The 14,239-nt window shown below is 39.0% G+C and overlaps 2 protein-coding genes and 1 pseudogene across 2 annotated transcripts; 1 reads left to right on the top strand and 2 right to left on the bottom strand.

The window, feature by feature from the left end:
* Positions 1-1,834: 1,834 nt before the first annotated feature.
* LOC136967534 (uncharacterized) lies at positions 1,835-3,173 on the bottom strand. The gene is made up of 3 exons (XM_067261357.1): positions 3,120-3,173; positions 2,579-2,944; positions 1,835-2,421 (listed from the first exon to the last, which is right to left on the bottom strand). Exons 1-3 carry the CDS (start codon positions 3,142-3,144, stop codon positions 1,967-1,969), a joined length of 846 nt encoding a protein of 281 aa, XP_067117458.1. The 5' UTR covers positions 3,145-3,173; the 3' UTR covers positions 1,835-1,966.
* Positions 3,174-5,420: 2,247 nt separating this feature from the next.
* LOC136967859 (uncharacterized) lies at positions 5,421-7,254 on the top strand. The gene is made up of 6 exons (XM_067261822.1): positions 5,421-5,531; positions 5,626-5,976; positions 6,148-6,192; positions 6,420-6,542; positions 6,733-6,764; positions 6,846-7,254. The coding sequence occupies exons 1-6, from the start codon at positions 5,489-5,491 to the stop codon at positions 6,963-6,965; spliced, it is 714 nt and encodes a 237-aa protein (XP_067117923.1). The 5' UTR covers positions 5,421-5,488; the 3' UTR covers positions 6,966-7,254.
* Positions 7,255-10,841: 3,587 nt separating this feature from the next.
* LOC136967390 (uncharacterized) lies at positions 10,842-13,352 on the bottom strand (annotated as a pseudogene).
* Between the last annotated feature and the right edge of the window lie 887 nt (positions 13,353-14,239).

Raw genomic sequence — 14,239 nt, 5'->3', positions numbered from 1 at the left:
CATCAGCCTTAAACCACGCCCCAAATTTGAGAGTAATTATCACCTTACAAACTTCTGCCTATTGACTCTATTTAGACCCTGTACTGGAGGCAATTGTTTGCTGTTTGGGTAACCTAATGCTTTAGGCATCAGTTCCAAGGTCAGTGGGATATTGACGGTGATCAAGTGAGTTGCGGGGTCTAACGCAATAGCAGTCGGTATGTTTTGATCGTAAATTATTAATTTGTAAATACTGCTGCTATTGTATTACTAATACATGTATCTTCTACTACAGGTGTTTAGTGCCTGCCACTGTTTTTCCCACATTTTGATTTATGGAGTGGTTTGTTGTGCTACCCCATGTGCTTTGGTTTGCCGTGAGTTTTATTTTATAATGTACCATTAAATACCTAATGGATTTTATTATTGTGTATAAAATAAAACTTTTTATATTTTTGATACCACAGTCTCTGTACAGTTCATTTGATTGGACGGGACACAAGTCGTAGTTATAGTATTTCCAACTAAGGGTCTCTCACCCCATCTGTGAGAGTGGCGTAGTCAGTCCACCCCGCCACACTTGTTTTTTGACCCTGATTTAACCTGTCGTTTTGGGATGCTGTATTCATTTTGGGAACTTTTGAATGTCCCTGGATTCTGAGCCTGTGTTCTGAGACTTGTTGTTTGAAAAGTTACATTTGCAGTACCCCATACAGTTGTTCATTTATTTTTATTATTTTGTTCTCGTTGTTCATTTTATTAGGGCTTGTAGTACGTTGTCGAGCAAGAAACTTGACAGTAGAGAGTTATAGTAGAAGGGGAGAGTGTATGTGAAGAGACAAGAGAAAAAAGGGGGAGTTGTGTGTCGCACAGGAAAAATGTGATGAATAATTTCTGTGGAAAAAAAACTGATCAAATAATTAAACAAAACCAATCAAATATGCATGCCTGAAGCTTCATTTATTATAGTGTGCTACACCTGCCTGTTGTTATAAGTACCTTTTTTGATGTGTGGATTTCCTTAAAGCCTCACCTCTCTGTGTCCAAGAGCCATTGTGGAAGAAATTGGGATTTCCTGTGTGCTTACATTAATCACTAATCCATAGAACTAGTCATTGGATACTAGTTAGTACGTTTATCATGTAAGCTTGCTATTAATAACAGTATATTGTGTCTATGTGTCAGGTTAATAGATGTTCGGGGTCAGGAGAAAGTACTGGCTAAACGGTCCTTGTCATGACTACAAGGAGAGCTCCAACTATGAACTCTCTAGTGTGAGAGTTGTCATGTGTTGGGAGCAGTGAATCTTTTTCTCTGAGACTGTTGTAACGTCATTCCTGCCTGACTGTCACTATCTATGTTTACATTCCTGTGCCCTATAAAAGATGGTCCTCCGGCTTTTGGAGCGGAGAGAGACCTGGTTGAGACCTAAGCTTGGTGTTGTGTTGTCATTTATGGTCAGAAGACTGGTTTTCTCTCCCAATCTGCAGATTGATAAATATGTATTAAAATCCAGAACTTAACTGAACTTAGTCACTCCGTTTATGAAGAGACGGACAAAACACTTTCTTCATCACCATGTACCCTGCTCCTTACCTACTTAATAACTGAGCATTGTGTGACGTGTCACATTGCTTTGGGGAAAGACAATCCAATTTTGTATTATTTGTGAGGGTTTAATGTGATATTTTCATTAGATAACTACAGTAGCTTTTTGTTACTAAACTTGATTTTGTCAATAAGAAATAAACATTCAATTCCAGATAAACGTTCCAAATTTGTGTAGCACTCAAACAGACTTTATTCAGCTTGGTTGGCAGCAAGTTACTTAATACATTATTGTTTAATTCTGTAATAAAATAGTCTGAATTTAATTAGAGTAATAAATCATTTTACATAAATATTCAAGTGCAAGGGCACTTCTCTTCATATCCAAGGGCTTGTTACAGGTTGCTTACAGTACATTTACAGAAGAACTTGGGTTCAGTTATTTTCTTGCAACATAGATGACAAAAAAGATGATCAAAGTGCAGAGGACAACTGCAGTTCTCATGATGGAGAGAAAGACAAGGATTGTTATCTGGTCTCTACTAAGTGGTATAACATCCAGCATGGTCCCATTTCCAAACAGTATCTCCCCACATGAGGCCAAAGCACAGTAGTAAGTCCCAGCATCAAGGAGGCTGAGGTTCCTCTTGGGGAGGTTGTAGACACAGCTCTGTGCAGGAGACCCAGCCTCAGGGCTCTTCTCACACTGATCACTCCTGCCTCCATGGGTGTAAAGGATTCCTGGACGGGATTCTCCTGAGCCCTGTCTGAACCAATAGACACTGTGTTCTCCTGTACAGGTCTCAGTGTGTATTCTGCAGTTCAGAGTTACAGAGTCTCCTGGCTGCACTGACTCAGACACTGGTTGCTGGACAATAGTTATACTGTCGGACCCTGTGAAGAAGTATAGATATCAATGATTTAATCAATTTGATATCCAGATAATCATTCCAGCAAAAATCACAAATAGTGAGATTGGATGAGGTTCAAATTTGCTCAAAAGATCAGAAAAATTTTCTTACTACTGATTCTATACTATTTCAATACTAACCTGTACCTTTTACATTGAGAAAGACGTCGTCAACAAATACTACAACATTGGAGTGTGCGCTTCCACAGAAATACATAGCTGTATCTGAAGGTTGAACGTCTGAGATAGTCAGGTGATTTGTTCCTTCACCACATTGCACAGAGAAGCGAGGATTGTACTCAAACTCATTGTGCAGTCTGGCTTTTGGTTCATACTTATACATTGTAGATACCAGCTGGGGTTTATCTCCTAGGGTTTGCCGGTACCAAGAAAAGTGCATTGCCATAACACCTTGGTAGAAGCAATGCAGAGTTACCGTGTCTCCAACATTGACAGACTTGACACCATTGTCCTGCAGTATAGACTGTGTCACTTCTTGCATGAAAACTAGGACAGAGAGAAAAACATTGTTTTTATTTATTTTAATACACCCCCATCCATACGGTCGTTAATTTACATGTCTGCAAACACATACAAAAAATGAAGCGGAAATTGGATGTTTTCATGCAGAGATGTAAAAATCATCCAACAGTGAAGGTAAAAATCTTACTGGAAAACTTACTCATGTCTACTAGAAGTAATGTCATCAACAGTGAAAGGTCTCTCCGACACTTCATATTGTTCTAAAGCTTTGTCTTGAGTAAAATAGTTTACCCATGCAAGCAGCACTTCATAAAATGGGGTTATTTGTGATTGGTCCGTAAGCAAACCACAAAATATGTGCTGACATTTCCTTTCTGGCATCATCTCCCTCTTTGAGAGAAATTAAGAGATTAAATAATCATTCAGTTCAAACAATTAAAGCAATCAGCTCACATATTAGGGTAAAGAAAAAAATAAATTTGAGCTCATTCAAAACATTTTCGGGTAATAATAGTGTAATACTTGTTATCAAAAACAGTGAGTAGAGTGAACCACAGATAGAAAGATAGGAAGAGACTGACTGTTGTGGTGACTTGAACTAACCTAGATTCAGACAGAAGATGGACAGAGTATCCTTGAGGTCTGAGTGTGGCTCTCAACTGTCAGGTGTATTCTCAAAAATAACAGAACTGAACAGGATCAACTCAGTGCTGACATAACAACTCAGTGCTGACATACCAACTCAGTGCTGACATACCAACTAACCAGGCCATCTAATTGCTAGATCTGTGTGTTTTTTAAGCGACTTAAATTGAGGTTTGGGGGGGGTGACATGTCTTTGTTACTACAATTGTCTGGATGGCTGGTAAGCGTAAATTAAGGTGCCCCTTAGTATGAAAATGTAACTTACAGGTCTATTTCCTACTTTTGACTTTAATATTGGTAGTGTTGATATTTCAGAATCTAAATTTTGGTGGAAAAAGCTAATTGTTAAATGAAAACTGAACTTCAAAGACTTAACTCTTACAAAACATTTTCCTTCATAGTCTGTCTGTTCATCATGTATCAGTAATGTCAAGAAAGTATGCCCACTACTGGCCAACTATTGTTGAATGATCCAAAGCCATGAGCAGGGGGGATTTTTATTTGCAACCTCTCTGCAGAAGTATACATACACCAACTTCCCACTAGTATTGCATAGTTTCTCAGCCAGTCAATTAACTGTCATTGCATAACAGGGATTAGGATCAAGTGTGCGACTGAAATAAAGAGCATAGACGAGGTGGCAGATGGGAATTGTGGTTTTCTCCTCCCAAACCTCAATGATTTAAAACTCCATTAAGTGACGGATGAAGTGAATACATGGGAAGTGATGAAAGGTTTGAATCATTTTACTGACTAAGTTCTCTGAATCTCATTCAGTGAAGTTTTATTTGGGTAGTATTTTTTGATAGATAACTTCCGGAATATGCCCACTGTTGCAAACCACAAAGTTTTGTTGCAAATGGAAATCAATGCATCTGTTGGCTCTATGCAACAGTCACGTGAAAAATGAACGATTCTCCTATCGGTTAACCCCTCTACATTCTCGTAGGGGAGTGGCTTTGAAGGGAGAGAAATTGTTAAGTAAACAAAACTTACTGATCCTGCCTTTAAGATAATCATCATTATCTGATCCACTTACCAACTCCTATTCATTTTCCTTCATTGACATTTAGTCATTAGCAGACGCTCTTATCCAGAGTGACTTACAGTAAGTACAGGGACATTCTCCCCCGAGGCAAGTAGGGTGAAGTGCCTTGCCCAAGGACACAACGTCATTTGGCACGGCCGGGAATCAAACTGGCAACCTTCAGATTACTAGCCCGCTTCCCTAACTGCTCAGCCACCTGACTCCCTGACTTTCAAGTTAACATTGAGAACGGATTACGGCTATCATGAAACATTGGACGGGGACCCCTAAAGAGCAATGGCCTGCCTTGTCTGTACAATCTGTACATTTTATATCAAATATATATATATTTTTTTTGTCCACATAACTCCAAGTGCTTTACTACACAACCTTGGATCCTGAACCATACACCTGCCAGTTGTCGACTTTATGCAATGCCCTGTTGAGCCACACACACACACAGTGTCCTGGCATTGTAGTATGATGATATGAATGTATGGGGCCTTAGTCTAACTGTCCAGAGTTCAGGACTGTCCAGAGTTCAGCTAAGAGTCCCATTAAGTGGCTGGCTTGCAGAAAAATAAGCTGAAGAGCAGGTAACCAATGGTGAGGAGGTCTGATGCAAGGTATCATTACTATATAATACAATACTAGTAGTACTAAAATAAATATCAAGTGTAAAATATGTAAGTGAAAGTTGAGGGAAATCAATAACACTTTAGAGCAACACTTAAAACACAGGGGAAATGGTAATGTGGTTTAAGAGAAAAAAAATTAATCTGTGCTCTCCTGTTGCATTGTCTCATGTCACCACCATGATGAACAGTCCCTTTCATGTCTTTAGAAGGACTTACTGCTTTCATACCGTATGCTGCCTGAGTAGATCATCACCCAGGATGAAACACACACCATTCCCAGCTCTTCTAGTGCACTGGTTGTGTAAGTATTTTAAAGGTTGGTAACTAAAAGTTTAACTTTATTATATTTTCAGTTAATCATTATCTATTTTACAATTGCTTTTCACCTTCTGTAGGTTGGACCACTGTTGAGTTGGGTTACACAATGGTCCCCTCAATGGTGGCACGTCCTGGGGAGAATGTCACCCTCCAATGCGTCAACAGCAACGAGGAACCGGGACACATAGCCTGGTTCAAACAAGTAAACCGATCCAAGCCCTTGTGTATCGCTTCCACGTACAGCTCTAGCCCAGATAATGTCAAGTATCATAATGGATTTCAAGATTGGCGCTTAGATATGAGGTACAACAACACTTTAATTTTTCTCACAATCAGAGAGGTGGATTTCTCTGACTCTGGCTTGTATTTCTGTGGAAGGATGGATCTTTACATAAGTTTCACCAATTTGACATTCCTCGAAATCAAAGGTAATCTATAAATTATATTCTGACACAGCTAACATTATCTTGTAAAATGTTAAATAATAACTTTTGATATGAAAACAGTTTAACAGTAGATATCGTTTGTAATCAGTGGATGAGGCCAGACAGTTTAAATGTCAAAAAAACTGAATGTTTTCATTTTTGATCCTCCTACAGTTTCCGAGGACGCCGATAACCATGGTACAAAGTTATGCTCAGACAGTACGTTTACCATGGTCTCTCATGTATCTGTCAGTATAGCCACCGGAACGCTTAAACTGATGAAATCTTATGTTCATTTTTGGACTAAAGACTATTTTTGAGTACTGAATATAGTATACATGCAACACTGAATAAACAGTAACAGGTGCAGTAACTTGTCTAAGTAGGTGCTTTGACAGCAAATAAGGTTCTATTTCCCTGTCCTAAAATGCATTATATTTTCCTAGAAGATGGAACTATGAGTATGTTTCCACTGGTCCTGATCCTGGGTGGTGTGACTGCTGTCTTCCTCCTGGTCATCCTCATGCTGCTTCTTCATATCAGCCGAGGCAGAGATGCACACAGCACAGGTGCAAAGAACGACCCATGGCTTTGGCACAGTCTTCATGAAATTATGATAACTGACAACACTGTGAATCTGCCGGCTCAAATAGACTAGTATAGTATGACATGATAGACATTATATTTAGATGCAAATTTGATAAGAAAATGTCATCAAACTTTACATTGAATAATTTCCTTTTCACGTTCCTATCCCAGGTTCTATCTCTCAACAACAACAAGATGAACAGGTAAACATATGAACACATCCTTATACAAATGTCTTAGAAGCTGTAGGAGCAACTTTTCTCTCATGGTTTTTGTGTGTGCAGGTCCAAGATTCTGAAGAACTGATTTACGCACCTTTGAAGTTTACCTCCAAGAGAAAGAAGGGACAAAGAACAAGAAAGATGGATCTGGAAACTCAAGTGGTGTACGCTGCCACAAGATGACAACATGGAGTAGCAGGTTTCTTAAAATTGACATTTAATTGAGCAGCGAATAACCTCTGCTGTATGTTTCAGTTAGTGAGTTGTACCTTCACTGTCTATGGCCCTCTACCGTTAAATGTAAATCACATAGCTAAAAACTCCAGTCGAAAGGTCTGGTTAGGACATTTTAAGTTATCAACAACTCTGCTTAAACGTTGTAAATGTAGATGAAATTTTCCTCGCAATATTTGCTAAAAGGCACCTTTTGACCCTCACTTTATTTACCAATAAATAACATCAGCTGACAATGTCAGGTCTTGTCAAGACCACATCTTTGTAGAATGTCCAGTCGCTCTTAGTAAGATGCAAAAAAATCCCCTTATAAGGACAGAATGTTTGGTATCTGACATAGCTGTCCTTATACCCAGCTCATCATTTGCTGGTGAGAGGGTCACAGGAAGGAGGATCTCAATGTTGAGTGAGAACATATTGAGCTGGCTTGACTATGTCTAGCCAACCCTTGAGAATATAATTGGGTGTGCTCAAGCCTTCGGCGAGAGCACAACCTTTGTTCTCTCACATATATATTTATTGGGTGTGCTCAAGCCTTCGGCAAGAGCACAACCTTTGTTCTCTCACATATATATTTATTTATTTATTATTTATTTTCGCCCCCCTAAGGATCAGTCAATATTTGGACTACATACACAACGGCGGTGTCAAAAGGTTCGTCTTGGTAGCGATTGCGTTGGTTGTATTTTTATTTACGTTCCGTTGCATGGTTTAAGTAGAAATTGCGTTTTTGTGGTGAAAAGTGAAGCTAACGGTGGCTAATTTGCTAGCCACAGTCACTGACGTTACTAACGTCACTACGTCACTAACGTCACGAAAACACGCGTGACTACCTGTAGCAGAACATTCGTTTCACATCTGTTAACTTGGGGGATAGCTAGGCTAACTATAGCTTTACTGCAAGGCAGCTGCCGGAACGCCACAAGCAAAGAGGCCAGGGTGATAACTATTTACTCATTTTACTTTGTGATGTGAAACACAATTATGAAATGTAATGTACAATATTAGCTGATATTATTAAGGAAGTAGGCCCACATCTACTTTTGGAAACGGTAGTCTACTATTTCACTGAAGCATTAGCATCATGACATTAGCCTCTGTTGCCCGGGCAACACATACTACAGTGGTCTATGATGCATCTGTTTTCAATCTTTAAAATAAACATTCCTCACAAATACATTTTCGTTGTAGGATTTATTATGACATTACATTACAAGTAAACGATTTGTGGGTGAAATTATCATTACCTGTGGTTTCAAACCAGTGTTGCTCACTGCAATGCTGTAGCCTACGCGAGACACTACAAAAACATCTACACAGCTGTAGGAAGTCAAACGGCGACAGAACATGTTCGGCACTCCCCTTACTTAATCAAAAGTCTATCTAACTACTAACCTGAACTTCATTGCCACAGCCTAAACGTTGCCAATCTGTTCATGAAAATAATTAATTTCAGCCTAAACCGTACTACGGAACGTTAAATCCAATTCAACCAACGCAATCACTACCAAGACGAACACAGCAGTAGTCTACTACTGTACCGTAGTAGTACAATTTACCGGGGCAGCTTCTCCACACAGGGCTATATCGCATTTTGCGTTGTTACTGACAATGATCGCTACCAGTGAGCTTTTTATGAATGAGCGATTTTCCACTAAATAAATGTCAATCTTATTTACGTTTTGGGGGGCATATTTTCAGTTAGCAGATGGGACTGTCTGAATCGCGATTCCATCTTCTACTGCCGGTAACGTCGTAGAATAATCTTCAAAGGGGGTTCTTTATTCATGAATGAATGCAATATGAGTAGGCTAAATGCCTTAAAATATCACGAGAAGGGAAAAACTTTTACGGACTTTTAAGTCATAGAGATTAGGTCAATTTTTCCACCGGTCTGCCAAATTTATTCGTTTTGATTCAACGATGAGGCTGCCTCTTGCAGGGGAAATGAGAAGATATCTATTTCATTCTACACTTCACTCGTATTTTCAGTTGTAAATGAGCAGCAAAAAAATGCTTTTAAATCTATGTAATCTTTATGAATAATAAGTATGCATTTTTATATAAAATATAAAAGAGAAATATCAGTTGTAAAAATGTCATCCAAAAACGGACCCCTGTGCAACCGACGCAAGCAAGCACACCCTACAATTTCCCCAGAAATTGTACCCTCTCTAGTTACTGTGATGCATTCCGTAAACAAAATTCTCAAAATGTATATTAGACATTCAATGTTCTCCCACATCACAATCCTGTATGTTTGCATTGGTGCAATAAGAATGTACCTGCGAGGTCAACCATTGGTATATTTGTAAAAAATGTACTTGATTTATTGGTCCTAAACATTGGAAACAATTAGTTATGACTGTGGGTGGGTAAATGGCTGAAGGCTGGTGACTCTTAACCAAGAATCATTTTCAGCTGAGAACAGTACTTTGTTTGCTTCCTTCCTGTTGAGGATGCAGTTCTCTTGCCATGACCCTCGCTGAGTTAAAACCACACTGTTCCTTCGACTTTTGACTTGTGTGTTTGTGTGCTGGAGGTAAAAATCAGAACGTAACATGTAATTTAACTTTTATTTTGAGCTTGTCATCAATGTTGCTAAGAATTATACTTTAGCACACATAAAGATGTAATTGTTCAGTTTGTCCATTTGGATATTTTTTGATATGTTGGCTCTATAACCAGTAAACTTTCATAAAATGCCACAATTATTGCCAAAAACACTTTTTTTAAATTTATTTTTATGATTTTATACAACCTTCGCCAAGTAAACAAAACCTTAAATCATGGTCTGTTACCATCTTTTATTGTTATTTGTCTCAGCAAGTTAAGAAATAACAGAATTGTATATTGTTGGAAAACTTATTCTCTCAAGCATATGGCTAGCCAAATCATATATTGCTATTTACTTTTTTGTCATGGCAGTGAGGGGGGGGGGGGCACAGAGTGATAGAGAGAAATACTGCTTTGTATTTGGAATATCTAGACATGTTCAGAGGGATTTTTAAATATATTTTGTCAATCTCATTTTATGTGGTATTATATACAGAAAAAGAGGCGAAAACTTTGTGTTTTAGCACTTGTCAAGTGCATTTCAACATAATTAACTGAAAATACATTATTTTGACAAAAGCCTCTAAACAATTCTAACCAATTAGTTATTGATCCCATTAAAACAAACCAAAAAGTTCTGACTTCATCTATGATGTAGTTGCCGTGTTCTACATTGTATGCAAATTAGCGCATATTTAATGAGAAAACACGTCATTTGCATAATTTATTGGGGAACTAAAAGTCACAATACAAAAATATCTTATATTTTGGGGTATATTCATGTGGTAAAGTTTCATTCTGATAGAAGAACAGGATTTTTTTTGTTCCTGTTCACCTGTAGTACCTCCCCGGGCATGTGTAAAAAAAGAATGTGTGTAAAATCCAATATTGTAAACATAATGACATCATTCTTACAATCCCTGAGAAACTTATCATTAAAAGAAACATCCGTCATTAATCGCCTTGAGACATTTTGGACATGAAGTCCTCAGTCGATTGCATCATCTTTGATCCTTCACTGTGTGTTAGATCAGTGAAATTATTACTGTTCTGGCCCTCTGCTGTCTCCTCAGATGGGGTTTTTAGACGGCAGCTAAGACTTGTCTACCTACAAGACTAACATACTTTTGCTATGCTTGGGATTCATGCTAATCCATTGGAATGCTCTCTAACAATCAAAAGTAGAAGAGAACTACTGAAAAGAGGAAACATTTCATCAGTTTCTAACATTATTTGTGAAAGAAAGTATGCATTTAACTTTAGTAAAGCCCTTTGACCATTCATCTAACCATATATCTAACATCATACGGCATACACATCTTAAAGCCAAATACATTCAAAAATCGGAACTATTTCTTCTTGAAATAGAGAGTGACAAAGATGATCAGGCAGCACAGTAGAACTCCGGTTCTCATGATGGAGAGAAGGACCAGGAATCTCATCTGGTCTTCATCAACTAATTTAACATTCAGCTTGGTTCCCTCTCCAAACAGTATCTCCCCACATGAGGCCACAGCACAGTAGTAAGTCCCAGCATCAGAGAGGCTGAGGTTCCTCTTGGGGAGGTTGTAGACACAGCTCTGTGTAGGAGACCCAGCCTCAGAGCTCTTCTCACACTGATCACTCCTGCCTCCATGGGTGTAAAGGATGCCTGGATGGGATTCTCCTGAGCCATGTCTGAACCAATAGACACTGTGTTCTCCTGCACAGGTCTCAGTGTGTATTGTGCAGTTCAGAGTTACAGAATCTCCTGGTTGGACTGATTCAGACATTGGCTCCTGGACAACGGACCTGCTGTTGGACACTAAAAACAAATTCATTAAAATCTAAATAGCTTTAAAGCAGGAGCCCTAACATAAATGTATGAAAATTTGAATTAGTTCAGAAGATGTTTAATTCTCCTCTGCATACACTGTCTCTGGATGGATTGACTCAAGCACTATTGGTTAAGTATGGTCCTAGTATGTCCATCATTGATCAGTTTATAGAAGTTCTCTTAAACACCATTACACAGTAAGGACAGTTACTATCCTTACATGATAATATCCCAAACCAAGTTGGGATATTTAAATGGATCTCATTGTACTTACCCTCATGCATCAGATATACTCCACTGCCGAAGGTGATTTCATCATAATTTCGAACAGCACAGTAATACGTTCCTGCATCCCAGCTTTAGAGATGGCCATAGTCAACCTGCTTCCTATCTTCCTGAACGTGTACCTGGGGTTGTTTTTGAACTCCCCCATGAGTGTAGGCTCTTCAGAGTTGACGTAGAAAGACACCATGCACACAGGAGCTTGTCCAGGGGTCAACTTGAACCAGTGGTAGTAGTTCAGTTCCTCGGTGATGACGCACTCCAAATCAACTGTTTGTCCAGAAGTAAAGGTCTTCAGAGTATCAGAGTGAATAATACTAGCAAGTGTCATCACTGGAAAAAAATGGAAAAAAAACATAATTCATTTTATTACAATTCATTAATATTATAATTAATTAATATAACTATTAATGAAATCTGAATATGCACGTATGACAAATAAAAGCTTATACCCCAAATTATGGTGTATGTATATGAAAAACTTACTGCAGTAAATTACTTACAGTACTCTATTGAGGTTTACTGCTAAACCATAATGAAATATTTATATAATTCATTCCTTGTTCTCACCTGCTTTAACGGACACAAACAACACAAGAAATAGGGTTGGCATCGCAAAAATCCCTTAGCAAAAAAACAACACGGTATAACACAGTACAAGACTGTCTGAGAGCGGCAAAGAAGCAAATTTTACATCCCCCATGTCAAAAACTCCTCCCTTTCAATGTCAAAGCATGTTGAAGGAAAATGTCCCACAGCCCATCAGAAAACTGTTACAGTTCTGATGAATTCACTCTCTATACAATGAACATATTTATCCATAGATATAAGATAAATCAAACCATACACTGAAAATGTAAACCTGAGAAAGATTTGCTCCTCTAATATTTTATATATAAAACAGGCAAATATTTTTGTAAATCAATCAATGCATAACATAACACAGCAGGATGTAGTTGGTATTGTATGTAATGAGGATGCAATCAGTCCACAAAACGTAATACATCCTGTTGCATGGTTTGATAAAAAGCACAAATCCTTTTCCTGACTGTCTTACATTTACATTTAGTCATTTAGCAGACTTACAGTAAGTACAGGGACATTCTCCCCAAGGCAAGTAGGGTGAAGTGCCTTCACCCAAGGACACAACGTCATTTTGCACAGCCGGGAATCGAACTGGCAACCTTCAGATTACTAGCCCGCTTCCCTAACCGCTCAGCCACCTGACTCCCAGTCTTACCTCCTAGGCTGGAATTACAGCCATTACAGACAGACGGATAGCTAATGAGCGTAAACAGTGTGAATGGTGAGCGGTGCCCTTCAAGCAGACTTAGTGTGAGGCTGCAGGCAGGAAGAAACTTCCAATAGTGCTGCTTGTGACACGGTGGGGCGATCAGTCTATCGCTGAAGGCACTCCGCTTTCCATATGTCATGGAGGGAGTGGGAGGCACAGGCCATAATGGAATGTAGTTTGGACTGCGTCCTTGTTTCTGACACCTCCTCCAGGGTGCCAAGGTTAGTTCCAGGAACAGAGCCAGCCATTCTCAACTTTGAGTATGTTTCCACTGGTCCTGATTCTGGATGGTCTGACTGCTGTCCTCCTCCTGGCCATCCTCATGCTGCTTCTTCATATCAGCCGACGGGGCAGCGTCCAACCACAATAGGAGATATTGCCTGTTCATGTTTCTATGGAGACTATTGAATTGTACGCGGTTATGAAACAGTATTTATATTATGTCATGTGAACTCAAGGGAGAACTTGGTTTCTTATGTATGACTGGTAGGGAAAGTTTATTCTTGCACCAAATGTCTTCACATGTCACCAATAGCAAGATAAGCAAGACAATGTGATAATAACAAACAGTCATGAATTTTACGCGGTTATGAAAAGACAGTATGAAAATGTATATTATGTCATGTGAACTCAAGGGAGAACTTGGCTTCTTATGTATGACTGGTAGGGAAAGAAGAAACTGGGTGAAGCAGGTCAACTGAATTTGGTTGAGTGTGATTGGTTAGATTTCATTCTTGCAAAGTTTATTCTTGCACCAAATGTCTTCACATTTCACCAATAGCAAGATAAGCAAGACAATGTGATAATAACAAACAGTCATGATATCAGAAGATATGATTATGATATAATAGCATTATAATGGCACAGTAGATATCACTTGTGTATGTGTGTGTTTGACAACCCACAGTATGAGTATTCTAACACTCTGAACAACACCTTCAAGAAGAGGAAGGGAGTCGATGAGAGACTGGGAGACTAGAGATGGATGCTGCAATGACATGATAAAGCTAGAGGTGGATCTTAGAGGGGACACTTGTTAAGCCATCATTGAAATGTTGCTTTTAAGCCTTAGTGAGTTGAGCTACGTCCACTGAGACCGTGTCACACTCATCCAGGCCCTCAACTTTATACACACTGGGTTGAGCTTGAGGGGGGGATGGGGAAAACCCCATGTCTTAGCTCAAGTGCAGAACTGCTAAGAAAACTTCATGAGTTTTGAATGGCATGAATTGTCAGTTGTGTGGCTACCTTCAGGGATAGCCTTTTGAAAATCAA

The sequence above is a fragment of the Osmerus mordax genome, chromosome 23 (genome assembly GCF_038355195.1).
Source record: "Osmerus mordax isolate fOsmMor3 chromosome 23, fOsmMor3.pri, whole genome shotgun sequence".
Lineage (NCBI taxonomy): Eukaryota > Metazoa > Chordata > Actinopteri > Osmeriformes > Osmeridae > Osmerus > Osmerus mordax.
Note: the sequence above shows the minus strand (reverse complement) of the source record. Positions and strands in the feature narration are given on the sequence as shown.